Source organism: Pituophis catenifer, unplaced genomic scaffold, assembly GCF_029215685.1.
Source record: "Pituophis catenifer annectens isolate HBS135680 unplaced genomic scaffold, rPitCat1.0.hap2 SCAF_3, whole genome shotgun sequence".
NCBI lineage: Eukaryota > Metazoa > Chordata > Lepidosauria > Squamata > Colubridae > Pituophis > Pituophis catenifer.
The window spans coordinates 208,819,716-208,842,892 of record NW_027256883.1 but is presented as its reverse complement, the minus strand read 5'-3'; the positions used below and the strand labels follow the sequence as shown (position 1 = coordinate 208,842,892).

At 46.1% G+C, this 23,177-nt stretch overlaps 1 protein-coding gene across 2 annotated transcripts in view; it reads left to right on the top strand.

The window, feature by feature from the left end:
- CHRNA4 (cholinergic receptor nicotinic alpha 4 subunit) overlaps positions 1 to 22,450 on the top strand; it is an 87,046-nt gene extending 64,596 nt beyond the window's left edge. For both annotated transcript variants that reach the window (XM_070940137.1, XM_070940138.1), the window contains exons 5-6: positions 750 to 2,127; positions 22,325 to 22,450. In XM_070940137.1, the coding sequence (XP_070796238.1) occupies positions 750 to 2,127; positions 22,325 to 22,450 (1,504 nt within the window). The remainder of the gene's footprint in view (positions 1 to 749; positions 2,128 to 22,324) is intronic.
- Positions 22,451 to 23,177: the final 727 nt, after the last annotated feature.

The following is a 23,177-nucleotide window of genomic DNA, read 5'->3' as shown; positions in this document are numbered from 1 at the left end:
ATTCCTACTATGGCTCTGCCTGAAGGAGGCAGATCTTTGTTATGTAGAATAGACTGGCCCAGGCCTTAATGGCCCATTGACAAAGGGTGAGGGGCAGGAAGGTGGGAGCTGCTTTGTCTGTAAAATATGCTTCTCATATTTCTCATCCAGGGAAATATAATATTCTGCCTTTTTCATATTTCCTAAAATATTTCACTCTTCCAGGAAAGGGGTGGGTGCTAGCTTCCTACAGTAGGATCCAGTGGTGGGCTTCAAAATTTTTTACTACCGGTTCTGTGGGTATGGCTTGGTGGGCATGGCATGGCTTGGTGGGTGTGGCTTTGGCGTGGCAAGGGAAGGATACTGTAAAATCTCCATTCCCACCCCATTCTGGGGGAAGGATACTGTAAAATCTCCATTCCCACCCCACTCCAGGGGAAGGTTACTGCAAAATCCCCATTTCCTCCCTATCAGCTGGGACTTGGGGGCAGTCAGAATTTTTACTACCGGTTCTCTGAACTACTTAAAATTTCCGCTACCGGTTCTCCAGAACTGGTCAGAACCTGCTGAAACCCACCTCTGGTAGAATCCCAGCAATAACTCTTGAGCCTTGGTACAGAAAAGGGGTTTCTCTTCCATGCAATATAAAACTCAAGAGGTTGCTTCTCTCCTCGATTAGTTTCCATCCATTGTTTCATGTCTTGCTTTCTGGTGCTTTGGAAAAATCCCCAAAAATCCACTTTGTATTTTCTTCTCCTTACCTCCCACAGCGCCGACGGGGATTTTGCAGTCACCCACCTGACCAAAGCCCACCTCTTCTACGACGGTCGGATTAAATGGATGCCTCCCGCCATCTACAAAAGCTCCTGCAGCATTGATGTCACCTTCTTCCCCTTTGACCAGCAGAATTGCACTATGAAGTTCGGTTCGTGGACTTATGACAAGGCCAAGATAGATCTGGAAAGCATGCACCGCCATGTGGATCAGCTGGATTACTGGGAGAGCGGCGAATGGGTGATCATCAACGCCGTGGGCAACTACAACATCAAGAAGTACGAATGCTGTTCGGAGATCTACCCAGACATCACCTACTCCTTCATCATCCGGCGTCTTCCTCTGTTCTACACCATTAACTTGATTATTCCTTGTCTTCTGATCTCGTGTTTGACCGTCTTGGTCTTCTACTTGCCATCTGAGTGCGGGGAGAAGATCACCCTATGCATCTCTGTCCTGCTCTCCTTGACTGTCTTCCTTCTTCTCATTACCGAGATCATCCCTTCCACGTCCTTGGTCATCCCCTTGATCGGAGAGTACCTCCTCTTCACCATGATCTTTGTAACCTTGTCTATCATCATCACCGTCTTCGTGCTGAACGTCCACCATCGTTCTCCTCGGACCCACACCATGCCCGATTGGGTGCGAAAGGTTTTCCTTGATGTCGTCCCGCGCCTCCTCTTCATGAAACGCCCTTCGACGGTCAAGGACAACTGCAAGAAGCTCATCGAATCCATGCACAAGATAGTCAACTCGCAACGGTTTTGGTCGGAGACGGAAGTGGAACCCAACTTTATCACCTCGTCATCCAACAGCCCGCAGAGCAATGAACCGTCCCCTACATCGTCCTTCGGAACCCAACTGGAGGACCAAAAAAGTCCACAGCCGGTGTGTAAGTCACCCTCTGGCCAGTATTCAATGCTGCACCCAGAACCCATCCGAGGTAGTTGCACCTCTCTCCAGCCTCCAAGTCACCCCCTCGGAGACCTTCAGTCTAGCTCAATGTGTAAAGGCCGATCCTTAAGTGTCCAGCAGATGTACAGCAGCCCAGGAAAAGCAGAAGAAGGGACCATCCGTTACCGATCCAAGAGCATCCAGTATTGCTACTTGCAAGAAGAGGCTTCCCAGACCAACGGCCAATCCAGTGAGTCACCAGCATCCCTACAGGACCATCTGAATGTGGACCAGCCTAAAGCCAAAGCCACCCATTGTAAATGTAAATGTAAAAAGAAGGAATCCGCCAGCACGTCGGGACAAGGGAGCAAAACTCACAAGGAGCAACAGTTTTTGCTCATGTCACCTGCCTTGAAGTTAGCCGTGGAAGGCGTGCATTATATCGCAGATCACTTGAGAGCAGAAGACGCTGATTTCTCAGTAAGTAAAAAAGAAATGAGTCCTTTTTCCTTGCTCCCGGCAAGCCAAAAAACTGAATGGATGGGACTTTTGATACCATTGAGTAGCGCTTGTAGAATTCATGTCTTGGGTGGAATGCAAAACATAAAATTAAGTTATGTTCGGGGGACCCCCCCCCAATGAGTTTTTCTAACTCCAGTTGATTGCAACAGGTTCTGAGTTGGGACGATGCGTTTCAGGAGATGAATTTTGAGGTTGGGATTGTTGTGCACAATCTGGTCCGGGGGGTGGGGGGTGTTGGGAATGTTCTCTGTGCTCAAATTTGGTCCTCAAAAAAATGATGGCAATGTGGGGATGTGGACTTGCTCACAGCGCACACATGTGTAGATGGCGTTCATGCACAGGCATTGCGTATGCAGACACAGCTTGCATGTACAGATGGTGCGACTGTGCATGCAGCGCATGGGGGAGCCACACAAAACTTGCGCGGATGCACAGATGGTGCAATTGTGCGTGTAGCAAACAGGAGAGCCACACGAAAGCCATGCACATGTGCAGATGGTGCTGTTGCATGTGCAGCGCACCTGGGAGGAGCCGTGCATTAGTGTGGATAACACACATGCATGCAAAGTGCGCAAAGCGCGCAAAGCGCGCAAAGCGCATACCTGTTCGGCATTCAGTGAGTAAAAGGTTCGCCACCATTGACTTAGAACATAGAATAATAGTTGGAAGGGACCATTGGTGAAATCCAAAATTTTTTACTACTGGTTCTGCGGGCGTGGCTTGGTGGGCGTGGTGTGGCTTGGTGGGTATGGCTTGGCCGGCTTGGCAGGGGAAGGATACTGCAAAATCCCCATTCCCACCCCACTCCAGGGGAAGAATACTGCAAAATCCCCATTCCCTCCCCTCTCCTGGGGGAAGGATACTGCAAAATCTCCATTCCCACCCCATTCCAGGGGAAAGATACTGCAAAATCCCCATTCCCTCCCCTCTCCTAGCAGAAGGATACTGCAAAATCTCCATTCCCTCCCCTCTCCTGAGGGGAGGATATTATAAAATCTCCATTCCCACCCTAATCTGGGCCAGCTAGCGGTGGTATTTGCTGGTTCTCCGAACTGCTCAAACTTTCCGCTACCAGTTCTCTAGAACCTGTCCGAACTTGCTGGATTTCACCCCTGGAAGGGACCTCAGAGGTCTTCTAGTCCAACCCCCTGCTTGAGCAGGAGACTCTTTACCATTTCAGCTACAGATGATTGTCCAGTCTCTTTTTGAAAGCCTCCAGTGATGGACCACCCACAACATCTGAAAGCAAGTTTATTTTCTTATCGTTGGGAAATTCCTCTTTGGTTCTGGGTTGCTTCTCTCCTTGGTTAGTTTCCATCCATTGCTTTTTGTCCTTTGGTGCTTTGGAAGACAAGAAACAACAGATGGAAACTAACCAAGGAGAGAAGCAACACAGAACTAAGGAGGAATTTCCCAACGGTGAGAGCAATCAACCAATGGAGTTGCTCACCTTCAGAAGTTGTTTGACCCAAGATACTTCAACTATCATACATACATGCCAATTGGCAAGCGTCTGAATTTTGATCATGTGTCCGTGGGGATGCTGCAAGGGTCGGAAGTTCAAAAAACGGTCACTTTTTCAATGCCATTGTAACTTTGAAATGGTCTCTAAATGAACTGTTATAAGTCGAGGACCATCTGGAGATGGGTAATGCCTAAAGCCGTGATGGTGAACCTATGGCATGCGTGTCACAGGTGGCATGCGGAGCCATATCGGTAGGCACGTATGTGTTGCCGTAGCTCAGATCCAGTGCACATGTGCACACTGGCCAGCTGATTTTCAGGCCTTCTGGGCCCACCAGAAGTCTGGAAACAGGCTGTCTCTGGCCTCCGGAGGGCCTCCAGGAGGGTGGGGAAGGCTGTTTTTGCCCTCCCCAGGCGCCTAGAAAGGCTCTGGAGCCTGGGGAGGGCGAAAAAACGGGCCTACCGGGCCCACCATGCCATCGCGTGCCAAAAGTCAGGGAGTTCAGGGGGATGGGGTGCATTGAATTATGGGTGTGGGCATGCGCGCACACGGCCCCCTGCGCTCACCCCACTTTCGGCACACGATGGCAAAAAGGTTAGCCATCACTGGCCTATAGATTCACCTGGGAATGGCATGAGAATTGAACATCACAGTTGTTGCCATCTGTGTGCATAGTAAACCCAGGCATTTTAATGGTTCCTGTCAGTGCTGCTGTCAGGTTTTCAGGCTGTCTTCAAATAAATTGCATCGCAAAGTCTTTTATAAAACAAACTTTCATTTTATTAAGCACAGCACTTTTTACACCAACTCGTTGCAGCCGGCACTGACGTGCTGCCCCAAAACCCCTCCTCTTCCTTCCCCCACTCCTCTGCATTCATTGGCCATCTTCCCAATCATTCACCCCTAATCTACTGCTCCAATTCAAAGAATTTCCCCCCTCCCATCCATCTCCTAGGGGACATTATCTCCAGAAGAAATAAGTAGGTGAAAGGCAACTGTCCCGTTGCAGACGCCTGTGTTCTCCTTCTTATGACAGCACTAGGATAAATGCATCTTGACGTGCTGACAGCTGCTACATCCCCTCTAGTGGGTGAATATCAAATATTTCTGGGCCTAATAAACTGTCCATAAAACGGTTATCTCAAAGCAGAGAGAGTGTTCCCTTGCAAGAGGCCGATAAAAAAGAAAACCCAAGAAGGGATGGAAAATGGCAGGTTTCACCACTACATTTTTCTAAAGAGTTTAATTGGATTTGTCTTTCTAGATAAGCCGAGGACAAAACCAGGCTGTGTGATCCCTTGTGTCTACAATTTACAAAAATGACTCTAGAATTGGAAAAGAGCGATACAGCAATGCAAAATGCAAAGGGTAAAGGGGGGAGAGCAGCCTTTCGGGTTTTCTGGCAGGCGGAGAGGAGGAGGAGGAGGAGGAGGAGGAGGAGGAGGAGGAGGAGGAGGAGGAGGAGGAGGAGGAGGAGGAGGAGGAGGAGGAGGAGGAGGAAATAAAAAGGCATTTTAAAATTCAGGAAAATCAAGCGAGTGATGTGCAGGGGAGTCAGACCGAGCCCTGATCGTGAGCTGGAGGGAGATAGTTCAAAAAAAACCCCTTTCATTTAACTGAGGTGGAACAGATGCCTGGGAATCTGATTTTTCTTTCGATTTTGAGCTTCAACAAAACCTCTGGTTTTGTGGTGCTCTATCATCCTGTGAAGTCTTGGCAACAGAGAAAGAGAGAGAGAGAAAGAAAAGGATGGAAACAGAGAGAGAAAGAGAGAGAGAAAGAGAGAGAAAGAAAGGAAGAAGGAAGGAAGGAAGGAAAGAAGGAAAGGAAAGGAAAGAAGGAAAGGAAAGGAAAATGAGAAGAAGGGAGGGGGAGGGAGGGGGAAGGATGGGAGGAGAAAGATGAGAGAAGGAAGGAAAGAAGGATGGAAAGAGAAAGGCTATTTTATTTTATTTTATTTTATTATTTTATTTTATTTTATTTTATTTTATGTTTGTTTGTTTTATTGTTTTATTAAATTTGTATACCGCCCTACTCCTGAAGGACTCAGGGCAGTGAACAGGCACAGAATAAAATACAGAAATACAAAAGTTAGAAACAATTTAAAACCAAACTAAATAATTTAGCCCAAGACAATTAAAAATCCCAATAATTTAAAACAAATTAAAATTTCAGTTTAAAAATTTAAAAGAAAGGGGAGAAAATTAAGCCAGGCCGGCTTGCTGGAATAGGCTTGCTGGAAAATTTAATTTAATTTAATTTAATTTAATTTAATTTAATTTAATTTAATTTAATTTAATTTAATTTAATTTAATTTAATTTAATTTAATTTAATTAATTTAATTTAATTAATTTAATTTAATTTAATTTAATTTAATTTAATTTAATTTAATTTAATTTAATTTAATAATTTAATTTAATTTAATTTAATTTAATTTAATAATTTAATTTAATTTAATTTAATTTAATTTAATTTAATTATTTTATTTTATTTTATTTTATTTTATTTTATTTTATTTTATTTTATTTTATTTTATTTTATTTTATTTTATTTTATTTTATTCCTGCCTTTTGTACTTTCTAAATAACTTAAAGCAGCGAATATACCCAATCCTCCTTCCTCCTCCTATTTTTCCCCACACAACCCTTTGAGATGGGCTGGGCTGAAAGAAAGAAAGGTGATTGGCTCAAAGTCACCCAATTGGCTTTCTTGCCTAAGTCTGGACTAGAATTCACCATCTCCTACTTTCTACCTCAACACCTTAACCGGCTCTTGCTGATCAGTAGTTTAACCCCAACTAAAATGCCACCAACAAGGAAAATGCGACTTTGGAGCAATTCAGAGGAAGCAGAATCTGGATCAGAATTCTGAAAAGGACAAATTGGAGCAACTTAGAGGAGAACTAGTATTTCTGGCTACGGCATTTGTGGCCTTGGATACCCAAAAAGACGGAATGACTTACCTTCAGAAGTTGTGGGTGCTCCATCACTGGAAGATTTTATTTATTTGTTTGTTTGTTTGTTTATTTGTTTATTTGTTTATTTATTGGTTTGATTTATATGCCGCCCTTATTTCCGGAGACTCAGGGCGGCTTACAATGCGTTAAGCAATAGCCTTCCTACTTTTGTATATACCTGCTTAGTAGGGCTTTCGGGCCCCCCTAAGATGTGTTCTTTTTTACATAAAGTCAGCTTATTGCCCCCACAATCCGGGTCCTCATTTTACCTACCTCGGAAGGATGGAAGGCTGAGTCAACCTTGAGCCTGGTGAGATTTGAACTCGCAGTAATTGCAGTCAGCTGGCAGCTAAGTGCTACTTAACAGCACTTTAGTCCACTGCACCACCAAGGCTCCTCCCACCAAGCCTCTTTTAAGAAGAGACTGGACTGCCATTTGTCTGAAATGGTAGAGGGCAGTGATGGCTAACTTTTTCCGGACCGAGTACCCAAAGCATGTGCCCAAACTCCCAAAATGCAATGGGTGCACCCTATGCACATGCACCCTGCCCCTGCACATGCGCCCCACCGCACATGCGCACAGGCCCCGCTTGCACCCTGTGCATGCGCATGCACCCCCTGCATGCACCCCACCCCCCCACGCATGCACACGCAGCCCCCCCACATGCTCTCCACTCCCTGCGCATTTGCAGCAGAGACCCAAAGACCAGCTGGCACCCACATGCGTGGCGGAGCTGAACTAGGGCAATAGCTCGCATGCCCACGGAGAGGGCGCTGCATGCCACCTCTGGCATGCGTGCCATAGGTTCGCCATCACGGGTATAGGGTCTCCTGTTTGAGCAGGGGGATGGACTAGAAGACCTCCAAGGTTCCTTCCAACTCTTGTCATTCTGACATTAAGGGAAATGCCAGGTTGTTTACAATGAATAAAGGTTTATTTTAAAACTCCAACCTCTCTGTCCCCAGACAACTATAGTAAATGTCATTCCTTCTTTGCAGATGACTCACATGGGGATTGCGTTTGTTGGGCAACTTTTATAGTTCTTCAGTCTCTCCCCCACCACCCATGGACTTGCTTAATATAGGCATCAGCAAGGGAAGGTTACATATTTGAACTAGACTGTTATGTGTCTGCCATGTATGTGGGCCAGTGTGGGAAATAACGATCTAACTGGAGTTAGAGCGGGAAGTTTGTCACCTCACAACCCGTTTGAAGTAAGCAGGAAGGGCAAACTTGATAATGCAGATTCTCTTCCTAGGGTTAATGAAAGCTGTGGGTCAATCGGAATGACAAAATAACAGAATAATAGTTGGAAGGGACCTTGGAGGTCTTCTAGTCCAACCTCTTGCCAGGTGGCACACGGAGCCATATTGGTGGGCACGCAAGCATTGCCCTAGCTCAGTTCCAGCATGCATGCGTGTACTGGCCAGCTGATTTTTGGGCCTTCTGGGCTCACTGGAAGTCAGCAAATGTGCTGTTTCTGGCCTCCAGTGAGCCTCCGGGGGGGTGGGGAAGGCTGTTTTTGCCCTCCCCAGGCTCCTAGAAAGCCTCTGGAGACTGGAGAGGTCAAAAAATGGGCCTACTGGGCCCACGTGCCATCACATGCCAAAAGTGGGGGGAGCATGGGGGCTCGTGTGTGCATGCGTGGGGGGGGCAGGGCGCATAGAATTATGTGTGTGGGCACACATGTGCGCGACCATCCTGCACTCCCCCAGCTTTTGGCACCTGATGGCAAAAAGGTTAGCCATCACTGCCCTATACCATTCCAGACAAATGGTTGCCCAATTTCTTCTTAAAAACGTCCAGTGTTGGAGCATTCACAATTTCTGGAGACAAGTTGTTCCACTGGTTAATTGTTCCCACTGTCGGGAAATTTCTCCATAGTTCTAGGTGGCTTCTCTCCTTGATTAGTTTCCGTCCATTGCTTCTTGTCCAGGTGCTTCAGAAAATAGATTGACCCCCTCTCCTTTGGGGCAGCCTTGACCGTTAGTAGTTCAGATTTTTGTATGCAAGTAGTCCTTGACTTCTAACCATTTGTTTAGTGACCGGTAAAAGTTGCAACACCACTGAAAAATGTCACTTATGACCATTTTTCACACTTATAACCATTGCAATGATCCCCATTGCAACACCCCCAGAGGTCCCTCTGGAGGCCGGAAATGGCCCATTTGCCAACTTCCGGTGTGACTGGAAGGCCCATTTTTTTGCTCTCCCCAGAGCCTCTCTAGGAGCCTGGGGAGGGCAAAAATGGGCCTTCCCCAGCCCCCAGGCCCTCCGGAGGCAGGAAACAGCCTGTTGCCCTACTTCCAGTGGGCTCAGAAGGCCCGAAAATCAGCTGGCACGTGCCAGAGCTGAGCTCGTGTGCCCACCGATATGGCTCCATGTGCCACCTGTGGCACGCATGCCATAGGTTCGCCATCACGAGTCTAGTGCAGAGGGTTTTTGATTTTTTTCAGGTTTTGGAGTTTGGTAATTTAAAAAAAAATATCTTGGAACTCCAATCAAGAATAACAAAAATAAGTCTTGGAGGTCTTCTAGTCCAACCCCATCCTCAAAGCTGTAGCGATTAAAAAAGGGGGTTTCTTCAAGGTCTTTCATAGAATCCCTGGAAACTCGGCAGGGGTGGGCTTCAAAAATTTTAGCGAGGGGTTCTCTGCCCAGTTGCTGAGTGGGCGTGGCCAGGGTGGGGGTGGCCTAGCTGGCCTCCTGCACCACAGCGGGGGGGGGGGGGGGTTTGCCCTCCCCGGGCTCCAGAGGTTTTCCTCAAGCCTCCGGAGCAGGGGTGAAATCCAGCAGGTTCTGACAGGTTCTGGAGAACCGGTAGCGGAAATTTTGAGTAGTTCAGAGAACTGGCCAATACCATCTCTGGCTGGCCCCAGAGTGGGGTGGGAATGGAGATTTTGCAATATCTTTCCCCCAGGAGTGAGGAGGGAATGGGGATTTTGCAGTATCCTTCCCCTGCCACGCCCACCAAGCCACACCCACAGAACTGGTAGTAAAAAAATTTGGATTTCACCACTGCTCCGGGAGGGTGAAAACGGCCTCCCCAGGCTCCGGAGGAAATAGGTCTGTTTCTGGCCTTCCCAAACTTCCAGTAGGCCCGTTTTTTGCTCTCCCTGAGCCTCCGCATGTACCCTGCACTTACCTGCATCCAAAACGGGCCACATGGGGACTCCTGGGAGGGGAGGGGTGGGGCGGGGTGGGCAGGGCCAGCCAGGAGTTGGATTTGGGGGTTCTCTGAACTGCACAGAATCTTAATTCTGTGCCTTAAGGTTCCTTAATTGGGCTCTTGCTTACCCTTTAGCTTGTTTGTCTGAGTTGGTAGTTTCTTGATTGGGGTATTTTTTGCTTCTTGATTTAGCTAAAGAGCTTGGAAAGAAAGCCAAAAGGTAATTTAGGGATGAAATCTTCAAAGCCAGTAGCTTTTCTTGGACTTCAACAAGCTTGTAGCAGTCACTATAGTTAGGCCACCAGAGATTTGCTGTCATAAAAAGGCAAAATGTATTTATTATTTATTGGCGTTTTTGTCTCTTACCTCTTGCAAAGATTTGCAAAAGCATTACAGGTAGTCCTCGACTTATGACCACAACGGAACCCCAAATTTATGTTGCTAAGTGAAAGATTTGTTCAGCAAATTTTGCCCTGTTTTAACGACCGTTCTTGCCACCAGTGTTAAGTGAACCAACTGCAGTTGTTAAGCGAGTAACACGGTTGTTAAGTGAATCTGGCCTCCCCATTGACTTTGCTGGTCAGAAGGTCACTAAAGGGGAATCACATGACCCCGGGACTCTGCCACCGTCATAAATATGAGTCTGTTGCCAAGCATCCGGACTTTGATCATATGATCACAGGCCTGCTGCAATGGTCGTAAGTGTGAAAAAATGGTGCCAAGTCCCTTTTTTCAGGGCCGTCGTAACTTCGAATGGCCACTAAACGAGCTGTTGTAAGTCAAGGACTTACCTGTATAGTAAGATTATTTCCCTTTTCTTTTAATTTTAGATGTTGATTATTTTCTGGGTGATTGGCGTGTATAGCCGTATTAAGATTTTAGATCTTGATGATTATTGTTGCATTTTATTCTGCTTGATTTTATTGAACCCGGGGACGGTTTTAATGAAAGAAGAATATATTATTGCTGTATTTTTAATAAGCCTCTGTAGGTGGCTTAGCTTCACCATGACAGCCCAAAAGCCCAAAAGCACCACTATTCTCTTTGCTGGAATAATTCTCTTTAATCCTTCCTAGTCTTTTAATAGCCTTCGAATAATCCCCTCTTTGCAGCCCCCTCCGTCTTTTGCAAAATCCAGGAAAAGCTTCTGTAGAACTAGATTACCTGCCCAAAATCCTTTTCTGGAGATCACAAATAGACTGTGAAGTGAGACTGTAGAATAACCACTGGAACTTAAATATGAGCTAAACATATACAGGTTAAGTCCTTGACTTCTGACCACAGATGAGCCCGACATTTCCACTGCTGAGCAAAACGGTTGTTAAGCGAGCCTTGCCCCGTTTTACAACCTTTCTTGCCACAGCTGTTAAGGGAATCACTGTAGTTTCTAGCCAAGAAAAACAAAATGCACAGGTACAGTATATGGTCAGGGGTCAGCAACCCGCTGCTCCGGAGCCACATGCGGCTCTTTTGGCCTCTGCTGTGGCTCCCTGTCCCATCACTGGTTGGCCCCTCGCCCTCCCCTCCCAGTCACTCCTCGCCTGGCCTTGGAAATCTGAGAGATACAGAGAGAGGGCGGGGGAGAGAGAGAGGGAGAGAGAGAGAAACATAGATATACAGAGAGAGAGAGATACAGAGCGAGTGCCATCGAAACTTTGAACGGTCACTAAACAAATGGTCGTAAATGGAGGACTACCTGCATCAGAAGAAATAAAACAAATCATTGATCCCCATTTTGGTTCTGTTCTTAAGAGCGAAGGGAATCCTATTGCATTGCGGCTTCGCTTCTATCGGCACAGGCACAAAGAAAAAAAATATCTGCTGTGAACTCCGCATAAGCATCGGGAAGGGCATCTGGCCAGTAAATGCTCAGCTCCATCCAGGTGCTCGACTCTATCCCGAATTAAGGGATTACATGATGGTAGGTAAAAAAGAAAAGAAAAAGGAGTTATCACGGAGCACCCATTCGAAAATTTGCATTGCCTTAAGGCAAGCAGTGCTAAATTTCAGAGATTTGCAGAGAACCTGCAATTACTGCAAGTTCGAATCTCGCCAGGCTCAAGGTTGACTCAGCCTTCCATCCTTTCTAAGGTAGGTAAACTGAGGACCCAGTTTGTGGGGGCAATAAGCTGACTTTGTATAAATATACAAAAGGATGAAGGCTATTGCTTAATGCATTGTAAGCCGCCCTGAGTCTCCGGAGAAGGGCGGCATATAAATCAAATTAAAAAAAAAAAAAGATAAGCAGGATCAGCCTTGGTTAGTATTTGGATGGGGACTCTCTCCAATGGCTAGATTGGAAAGTGGAAAAAGACCTTAAAGAAGGTGATCCCGGCAAATGTCTTCCATGCTGCTGTCAAAACTGTGTGGATGGTGTGGTTAGGGAAGCTGGCTTCACCGAAGATCACATTCACATTTACTTTCAGGGTTATCACAGAAAAAGAAGGGGTGTCCCACAGATCTTCTGCCAGTGAGGGTCATTCAGAGAAATGGCCAGTTTGTGGGGTCCTTGGTGCTCTCTGAGTTTGGTGGTTTTCCAGCAGACGTTTCATAACCATACTAGGTAATTTCATCAGTAATAGAAGGGATTGGGGTTTGCAAGGGGGGGGGAGGAGGAGGAGGAGGAGGAGGTAGAGGAGGACTGTGTGGTCCTGGGTGCTCTCTGAGCTTGGTGATTTTCTACCAGACATTTCATAACCATGCTAGGTGTCTTCATCAGTACTAGAAGGGAGTGGGGTTGGGGGGGGAGGAGGAGGAGGAGGAGGAGGAGGAGGAGGAGGAGGAGGAGGAGGAGGAGGAGGAGAATGACTATGGGGTCCTGGGTGCTCTCTAAGCTTGGTTGTTTTCTTGCAGACATTTCATTACCCAAGTAGGTAACATCATCAGTGTTAGAAGAGGGTGTAATTTGCTTTTTGTTTATATACCATAGTTTGCCCCATTAGTGTGGGTGGGTGTGTTGTTTTCTCCTGGTAGTAATTCCCTGATTAAGCTCTTGTTTACTGTTTGATTGTTTGTCTGAGTCGCTAAGTCCTTGATTGGGGTATTATTTCCTGCTTGATTGTTGGTCTGGTATTAATCCCAGTGTTAATCTCTGTTTATCTGGGTGTTCCTGGAAATCTGGCACTCAGCCAAATGAGCCATCAACAGGCCTAGAGAGATACACATTGACATACCATTCAAAAAAGACATTAAAAACACTAAAAAGGAAACAAAAGAACAAAATGCCTCTTTGCCACCAACCAGCCAACACTGACAGGGCAAGCCACTGGTATATAAGCCGAGAGCAAACCCTGCTCCCTCCTAACACTGATGACGTTAAAAATTGGGCAATGAAACGTCTGCAAGAAAACAACTAAGTTCAGAGAGCATCAACCCTGAGCTGCAAATAATCTCTTCTAAATACAGGTAGTTCTTGACTTACAGGCCACAATTGAGCCCCAAATTTCTGTTGTTCAGCGAGACATTTGTTAAGCGAGCTTTGCCCCATTTTACCACCTTTCTTGCCTCAGTTGTTAAGCGAATCACTGCAAGTTGATAAGTTAGTAACCTGGTTGTTAAGTGAATCTGGCTTCCCCGTTGACTTTGCCCGTCAGAAGGTCGCAAAAGAGGATCACTTGACCCGGGGACACTGCAATGGTCATAAGTATGAAGCAGTTGCCAAACGTCTGAATTTTGATCACATGATCATGAGGATGCTGGAAAGGTCATAACTGTGAAAAATGGCTATAAGTCACTTTTTTCAGTGCTGTTGTAACGGTCACTAAACAAATTGTTGTAGGTTGAGGACTACCTGTAACAAGTCCTTGGGCAGCTTTAATTATGGTGAGAGAAAAACTTTTGGTCACTTCCTTTAAGTCTTGAGTTGAATTAACGGAGGAGGAAAATTCACTCTTTCTTTATAACTTTCTACCCATCATCTTCTGCCCATACACTTTATTTTTCTAGCTTGCTCCAATATCTTTGGGACCCAAATAAACTCCTGCCCCTTTCCCTGCATGTACTGCAGGGGTGAAATGCTACTGGTTTGGACCGGTTCTCCCGAACCGGTAGTAAAAAATGCTACCAGTTCGGGCAAACCGGTATTTCCGATGATCAGCTGGGCGACGATCAGCTGTGATGTGCTGTATATTAGCTAGAATCATCGGATTTCCTGCTTTCTAGCTAATCTAAATTGCGTGGCAAAGCGGATTCCCCCCACCTCACTGTTCTACTTACCTTTGGAGACTCGGAAGGCTTCAAAATGTGCCCTTTTTAGCACTGCACGGGCGTACCTCAGGTGTGCATGCACGGCGCACTCGGTAGCAGACTCACAGAACTGGTAGCAGACTTCAGAGGATTTCCCCGCTGATGTACTATTTAGAAATTTAGGAATTCACCCTTTTCCTGTCATCCCATCGGCCTCAGCCCTGATTCCCAATCAATTTTGCAAAATGGACTTGCAAGTAAAAAGGCATTAAAAAAAATTGATCTGGAAACCTTTTATGTGTTTAACAAACTGTCCCTTCATGCTCCCATTCAGTATACCATTGAAATATGGCTGCCACGGGGAAAAGTTGTGCATATTAAAGACTCCTTCAAGTGAAAATTGATTTTTTTTTGGCTAAACAATAAAGCTGGAATGTAAGTAGTACTGTGTTTCCCTGAAAATAAGACAGGGTCTTATTTTCTTTTGACCCCCACCCCCAAATAAGGGCTTGGCCTTATTATCGGGGAGGGAGGGTCTTATTATTTTGGGGGTGCAGGAGGCGGCAAGCGTGGGACTGGATGTCCCATCGCTGTCGTTGCCTCACCTCCCCCCCTCGCCAGACATGACAGGGCTTCTTCCCTTTGCTTAGCCACCCGCCCCCTTTAGGGATGCCATTTGGGGGTGGCAGGTGGGGCGGGCGAGAAGCGGGACGCTCGTCTTACCTTTCCAGCACCGTCGTGTTCCTCGCCATTGTGGTTTAGGGTGTGTCAATTAAATTGTTCTGTATCCCCAGTTTAATTTTAAGCTGTCCTCGTGAATCAGTAGTTGTTGTGGCCCGCCAGCGGCCTGCGCAGATTGTGGCTGATCCCGATGAAGAGGAGGCTGGTGTGGTGTCGCGCCAGCAGCCTGCACAGCCAGCGCTCGCGTCGGACAGCGAGGAGGCGGAAGAGGATGTGATGCCAGAGGCAGAGACTCAGCCAGGTGTCAGCACTCCAAACTACATTCGTTCCAGTGCTGACATAAGGAGGAGAAGAGGGGGCAGCTGGCAAGAGGACGCTTGACTTTTCACCTACTTATTTTCCCTGAAGATAATATCCCCTAGGAGATGAGATGGGAGGGGGGGCATTCCTGGGAGCTGAAGTAGGGAGAGAGTGATTTGGAAGATGGCCAATGAGACGCAGAGAATTGGGGAACGGAAAGGGAAGGTTTGGGATAAGGAAGTCAGTGTTGGCTACGACATAATCGGGGACAGATTGTCGTGCTTAATAAATGAAAGATTTCATCAAAGACTATGTGTTTGGAAATGCAATTTATTTGAAGACGACACCAAAACCTGACACCATGGCCTTCAGAACCTCCAGAGGCTCCTTCCAGTGGAGAGCGCGAAGTGGAGGAGCCTCTCCTCAATGCTCGGGCACACAGGGCTGCTAAAAGGCAGGAGTGGCTACTACTCAGGAGGAGGAGGTCTCCTCGAGACTAGGGTTTGAGGATAATTGGCCACTCCCTTAGCCTATTTAAGTCGCACGCAGCTAGTGTGTTCTTGCTGGAAACAACTCGTATTATTATCAGAGTATTTTGGTTTATCATATCTTGTGTTCTGGGCTGGTTGCCAACGTTTGCCGGTCTTGTTTATTCTTGTTACTTAATAAATTTGATAAGGACCGTTGGTGTGTGTCAATATCCTCGGAAATCCGGAGCTGGGGCAGAACAGGAGTGGGTTTCAAAACCCGTTGCTACCAGTTTGCTCGTGGGTGCGCACGTGCTTGCGTGTGAAGCATCCGGGTGGGTGGGCGGAGCCTCCTGCCACCGCCGCTACCAGTTCGGCTGACCCAAGGCAAACTGGTAGCAACTCACCACTGTCGTAAACATAAAGCAGCTCTTTAGTTTTTCTCATCTGGCTTTTCCCCATCCCTTCAAATACAGTGTGACTTTAATTGCTCTCCAGAGATCATTTGATATTAATTTCACATGAATCTGGGGAACAGATATAGAGATTGACAAAGCCCAGTAAGTTGGAGAGAAGTGGAGAAATAAATTTCTGCCCTTAAATGAGGCAGGCTTTTTGGGATTTAGGCAGCTGAAGCCTGAAACAGGAAGCTCTGTGGCCTCCAGCAAATAGTGAATTGGCTTGTGGAAAAAAAGGCCCCACTTCGTGTGAATAGGCAGAATAGAATAGAATAGAATAGAATAGAATAGAATAGAATAGAATAGAATAGAATAGAATAGAATAGAATAGAATAGAGTAGGGTAGGGTAGGGTAGGGTAGGGTAGGGTAGGGTAGAGTAGAATAGAGTAGGGTAGGGTAGGGTAGGGTAGGGTAGGGTAGAGTAGAATAGAATAGAATAGAATAGAATAGAATAGAATAGAATAGAATAGAATAGAATAGAATAGAATAGAATAGAATAGAATAGAACAGAATTCTTTATTGGCCAAGAGTGATTGGACACACAAGGAATTTCTCTTGGTGCATATGCTCTCAGTGTACATAAAAAGAAAAGATACATTCATCAAGAATCATAAGGTACAACACTTAATAATAGCTAAATAAGAGCCTGCTGGCGCAGCAGACTAATAGCCTGTTATTAACATTCAGCTGCCTGCAATTACTGTAAGTTCGAATCTCACCAGGCTCAAGGTTGACTCAGCCTTCCATCCTTTCTAAGGTAGGTAAATTGAGGACCCAGTTTGTGGGGGCAATAAGCTGACTTTGTATAAATATACAAAAGGATGAAGGCCATTGCTTAATGCATTGTAAGCCGCCCTGAGTCTCTGGAGAAGGGCGGCATATAAATCAAATTAAAAAAAAAAATAGCTATAGGGAACAAATAAGCAATCAAATCATATTAGGAAACAGTCAATATAAATCGTAAGGATTGTTCAATCATTTGACATTTTTTTTAAAAAAGGGAAGGATTTCAGACAGTGTTGTGGAGGTTTTGAAGTACCGTACTTGCCTTACGGTTTTTGCAAGACAGCCAGAAGTAGTTCACGAAGGGATTTTGTTACTTGGACATGCGCACAATTCAGCAGCACTTCGTGGAGTGTCCATGGGATGAGATGATAATGGATTTCATGATTCCATGATCAGGAAGGGAAACCTGGGAGGAATTCTGAGCTACTTACAAAGGGAAAGCTAGTTTGATGCAGTGGTGAAGATGCTGACCTAGAAATCAGGAGACGGTGAGTTCTAGTCGAGCCTTAGGTATGACAGCCGGCTGGGTGATTTTGGGTCAGTCACCAGGAGACTGGGAACTGTAGTCCCACCTGAGGCAAGAAAGCCAGCTGGGTGAGTTTGGGTCAATCATCAGTTCCACCTGAGGCATGACAGTTGGCTGGGTGACTTTGGGCCCATCACCAGGAGACTGGGAGTTCTAGTCCTGCCTGAAGCATAACAGTTGGCTGGGTGATTTATGTGGTTTAGGATCTCCTGCTTGAACAGGGGCTGGACTAGAAGACCTCCAAGGTCCCTTCCAATTCTTCTATTCTATTCTATTCTATTCTATTCTATTCTATTCTATTCTATTCTATTCTATTCCATTCCATTCCATTCCATTCCATTCCATTCCATTCCTTATTTCTATTCTAATTCTAATTCTAATTCTAATTCTAATTCTAATTCTAATTCTAATTCTAATTCTAATTCTAATTCTAATTCTAATTCTACTCCACTCCACTCCACTCCACTCCACTCCTTATTTCTATTCTATTCTATTCTATTCTATTCTATTCTATTCTATTCTATTCTATTCTATTCTATTCTATTCTATTCTATTCTATTCTATTCTAAAACGTAATAACATAATAAAAAGAAATGAAAAGGCACTTACTCCTGCGGAGGAAAGCTATGGCAAATCTAGACAGCATTCTAAAAAGCAGAGACATCACCCTGCCAACAAAAGTGCGTATAGTCAAGGCGATGGTTTTCCCAGTTGCAATGTCTGGCTGTGAAAGTTGGACCATAAGGAAGGCTGAGCGCCAAAGAATGGAGGCCTTTGAACTATGGTGCTGGAGAAGACTCCTGCGAGTGAGTCCCTTGGACTGCAAGGCAATCCAACCGTTCAGTCATAGAGGAGATCAACCCTGACTGCTCTTTAGAAGGCCAGATCCTGAAGAGGAAACTCCAATCCTTTGGCCACCTAATGAGAAGGAAGGACTCCCTGGAGAAGAGCCTAATGCTGGGAATGATTGAGGGCAAAAGAAGAAGGGGACGGCAGAGAACAAGGTGGCTGGATGGAGTCACTGAAGCAGTCGGCGTGGGCTTAAATGGACTCCAGAGGATGGTAGAGGACAGGAAGGCCTAGAGGAACGTTGTCCATGGAGTCGCGATGGGTCGGACATGATTTCGCAACTAACAACAACAACCCGTAATGAAAATATTGGACTTATTGCGGTCCTAAATCAAGGACTACCCATCCTGATGAAATTTGGGAGCCGGTAGCAAAAACAGTGAAATTTCTTGCCGTAGGTAATATATTAACAACAGCAACAACCAAATAGCCAGCCAGGTGCGACGAGTCTTTGCTTAATTTAACACATCGATGTTACTTAACTTTCCCAAAGTACCACAAGCCAATTAAACACGAGCTAATTTTCCCCCTTGACTCCTACGGTGATGGTACCACGGTTCTCCTACCTCCTCCCCATCGTTTGGAGGCCGGGAAACTATTTTTTTTTAAAAAAAGGGGCCTCCAGCTGTGAAAACCTTAAGCTGATGAAATCCATTGTCTCCAGTTCTCCTGAGGCATTTGTAAATCGGGAGCAGAATTAAGAGCAACCCATGCGTATGTTAGCAGGATGATGACTTACATCAGGGGTTTCAAACTCGATTTCATTGAGGGCTGCATTAGCATTATAGGGGATGCTATTATGCCCTATAATTTATTCATTTCTATTGACTTATTTATTTATCAAAATTTTAAAACGATCCATCTCCTTCACAGAGGGACTCTGGGTACTGTACAGATGCAACATCAAACCGTAAAAATAGTATATAAATTTTAAAAGGCAAGGATGAATTAAAGTCAGCATGAAAGTTAATTAAAAGGCAAGAAGAAACCTTTAATAATAATAATAGAGTTTGGTTCCAGTTGTTATCATGATGTCTACAGGTAGTCCTCTACTTACAACAGTTCATTTAGTGACCATTTGAAGTTACAATTGCACTGAAAAAAAGTGACTTACGGCTGCGTTTCACACTTACGACCTTTGCATGATCAAAATTCACGTGCCTGGGCAACTGACTCATATTTATGACGGTAGCAGTGCCCCGGAGTCATGTTTTGAGACCTTCTGCAAGTAGAGTCCATGAGGAAGTCAGATTCACTTAACAACCATCTTACCAACAAGCCCAGTGATTCACTTAACAAGCGTGGCAAGAAAGTAATAAAATGGGGCAAAATTCATTTTAGCAAATGTCTCATTTAGCAACAGAAAATTTGGGCTCAATTGGGGTCATAAATTGAAGACTAACTGTATTGATTTGTCTGATGCATCTTAAAAAGGCTATTACTTATAGCATAGCGCAGTGGTGAAATCCAAATATTTTTACTGCCGGTTCTGTGGCCGTGGCTTTGTGGGCGTGGCAGGGGAAGGATACTGCAAAATCCCCATTCCCTCCCCACTCCTGGGGGAAGGATATTGCAAAATCTCCATTCCCACCCCACTCCAGGGGAAGGATACTGCAAAATCCCCATTCCCACCCCACTCCAGGGGAAGGATACTGCAAAATCCCCCATTCCCTCCCCACTCCTGGGAGAAGGCTATTGCAAAATCCCCATTCCCACCCCCACTCCAGGGGAAGGATACTGCAAAATCCCCATTCCCTCCCCCACTCCTGGGAGAAGGCTATTGCAAAATCTCCATTCCCACTCCACTCCAGAGGAAGAATACTGCAAAATCTCCATTCCCACCCCACTCCAGGGGAAGGATACTGCAAAATCCCCATTCCCTCCCCACTCCTGGGAGAAGGCTATTGCAAAATCTCCATTCCCACCCTACTCTGGGGCCAGCCAGAGGTGGTATTTGCCGGTTCTCCGAACTACTCAAAATTTCCGCTACCCGGTTCTCCAGAACCTGTCAGAACCTGCTGGATTTCACCCCTGGCATAGCGCCTTCTCAAAAGTAGGTCTGACCAAAATAGAATAAACAGAACAGTGACATAATTTCTGAATTACATTTCAGTTGATACTGAATTAATAGTATAATAGAATGGCAGAATTGGAAGGGACCTTGGAGGTTTTCTGCACAAGCAGGAGACCGTGTACCATTTCAGACAAATGGCTGTCCAGTCTCTTCTTAAAAGCCTCCAGTGATGAAGCTCCCACAACATCTGAAGGCAACTTTTGTTCCATTGGTTGATTGTTCTCACTGTCAGAAAATTTCTCCTTATTTCTAGGTTGGTTCTCTCCTTGCTCAGTTTCCATCCAGGTTCTGTCTTCGGGGGCTTTAGAGTATAGGTTGACCCCCCCTCTTTTTTGTGACAGCCCCTCAAATATTGGAAGACTGTTATCATGTCACCCCTGTCCTTCTTTTTATTAAACTAGACCCGTGATGTCGAACCTATGGCATGCATGCCACAGGTGGCACGCAGAGCCATATCTGCGGGCACGCGAGCCGTTTCCCTAGCTCAGCTCCAGCGTGCATGCGCGTGCTGGCCAGCTGATTTTCAGCTGGCCTCGCCCACTCCACCCCTCCGCTCCCAGGAGTCTCCACACGGCCTGTTTTGGATGCCAGGTAAGTACAGGGCTCACATAGAGGCTCTGGGAGTGCGTTTTTGGCCTCCAGAGGGCCTCCAGGGGTGGGGAAGGCCGTTTTTGTCCTCCCCAGGCTCCAGGAAAGCCTCTGGAGCCTGGAGAGGGTGTAAAATGGGCCTTCTGGTCCTACCGGAAGTCGGGAAATGGGCTGTTTCTGGCTTCCGGAGGCTTCAGGGAGGCCTGCTAGGCCCAAAACGGGACGCGGGGGGGTCATGTGTGCTTGTGTGGGGCAGGTATTGAATTATGGGTGTGGGCCCCCGCGCGCACAAGCCCCCCCGTACTCCCTCCACTTTTGGCACATGATGGCAAAAAGGTTAGTCATCACTGAACTAGACATACCCAATTCCTGCAACCGTTCTTCATACGTTTTAGCCTCCAGTCGCCTAATCATGTTTGCTGCTCTTCTCTGCACTTTTTCTAGAGCTTTAATATCTTTTATATACCATACTGACCAGAGGTGGGATTCACACCTACTGTAGCAACCAGTTCGCCCTGCCCCGGAAATGTGCTTGTGCGCCATCCGCGCATGTGTATGGTGTCAGAAAATATGGCAATTTGCTCACGTGTGCCATCCGCACATGCACAATACGTCAAACAATATGGCAAATCACTCTCTTGCGCATTGACTGCACATGCCTGCGGCGTCAAAAACACAGCCATATAGGATTGCGCCTGTGCGGGTGGCAGGCCCACCCATGTTATGAATGTCTTAGGGGTGTGATGACTCAGCGGTTAAAGACACTGAGTTTGTCAGCAGGGAAGCTGACAGCCTGCGTTTGTGACCCAAGTATTACCTGATGGGGTGAGCTCCCGTACCTTGCTCCAGCTCCTGGCCACCTAGCAGTTCAGAAACATGCAAATGCGAGTAGGTTAATAGGCACCACTTTGGTGGGAAGATAATAGTCTTCTGTGCACCTCGGCATATAGTCCTGCCGGCCACATGACCACAGAAGCATCTTTGGACAACGCTGGTTCTTTGGCTAAGAAATGGAGTGGACACCACCCCCTTGAGTCAGTTACGACTGGACAGGGGAAAAATTTTACCTTTATCTTTTATGAATGTGTTAAGGATATTGTTGTTGTGTTACCAACCAGCAGAGTGTAGAGCACAGAGAAACGTTGCTGAGAGCAATGAATAAGAGATGTGCAAACTGGTTTTTCATAAGTTTACTTTATAGTGAAAAAACAATCTCATAGTCTTTAAATCAATCCAAGTCTTTGCCAGTTAAATCAGTCCAGTGTTACAAAATCTTCTTACCACACAAACAGTAGTTGGTTAGAATAACAAACCCACTCTGGTTCACAAACCACGATGGTAGCAGATCCATCCAACGATGATAGCACAATGGTAGCAACTCCACACACAATGGTAGCTTATCATCAACTGAATACTTTACAGTACCTTTCTTAAATACGTTTACAACTAGTGATTATCTAATTACACCATGACTCAGCATTACAATGAATCAGCAGTAAAACTTTAAAGTCACACAATACATATTCATATTAAAGTTACAGAACACATATATTGCCTGGACAACTTGTTAGGCTCAAACCATATCCTAACAGAATGTCTTGCTTCTGATTCTCCTTTTCTCTCTCTCTCTTTCTCTCTGTCTCTATAGGTGAAAGAAGACTGGAAATATGTGGCCATGGTCATTGACAGAATATTCCTCTGGATGTTTATCTTAGTCTGCTTGCTGGGAACGGTGGGACTTTTCCTCCCGCCTTGGCTGGCAGGGATGATCTAGGAACAGTCCACCCTGGAAACGGAATCGATTAAGTTCAGCAGATCTAAGTCCACCCCGGAAAGCTCACGCTTTCATCTCGGACTGGCTGCTATTCCATAATTTACCATCACATCAGCGCATGACTTTTTTCCTAGAAGCTCCGGGATTGCCTTCCAAGGTTGCATCATTTGCCTAAAAATCCATGGTCATCATCTATATCTCTTTGAGGGGGTCGGGGTGGGAGGGAAAGGGCTGGTTCCAATTGCATGATGGCATTAGTTGTCCTATATAATCCTGAGAATCCAGTGAGGTTCCCTTAAGGAACTACCAACATAAAAGGCACTCAAGAGTCCAATAAGCCCATGGAGAAATATTTGCCCTCGGTTTGAGTTGAAGTGTAGTCTCCAGAACTGTACGGGGTCTAAACGAAAAGTCTCGGGCACGCATCCTTGCGCTTAAAAGTAAGGCTTGGCTGCCAACTAAGGCGATGCATTTTGATTCTTGCGATTTTTGCAGCAGGAAATGAAAAGTCAAGGATTCCGGAGAAATGCGCCCCAACCTTCTAGGTCCGTGATGGCAAACCTATGGCACGCGTGCCACAGGTGGCGCGCAGAGCCATATTGGTGGGCACGTGAGCATTGCCCTAGCTCAGCTCTGGCACGTGCCAGTCAGCTGATTTTCAGGCATTCTGGGCCCACCGGAAGGCTATTTTCGGCCTCCGGAGGCCTCAAGGGGGGTGGGGAAGGTC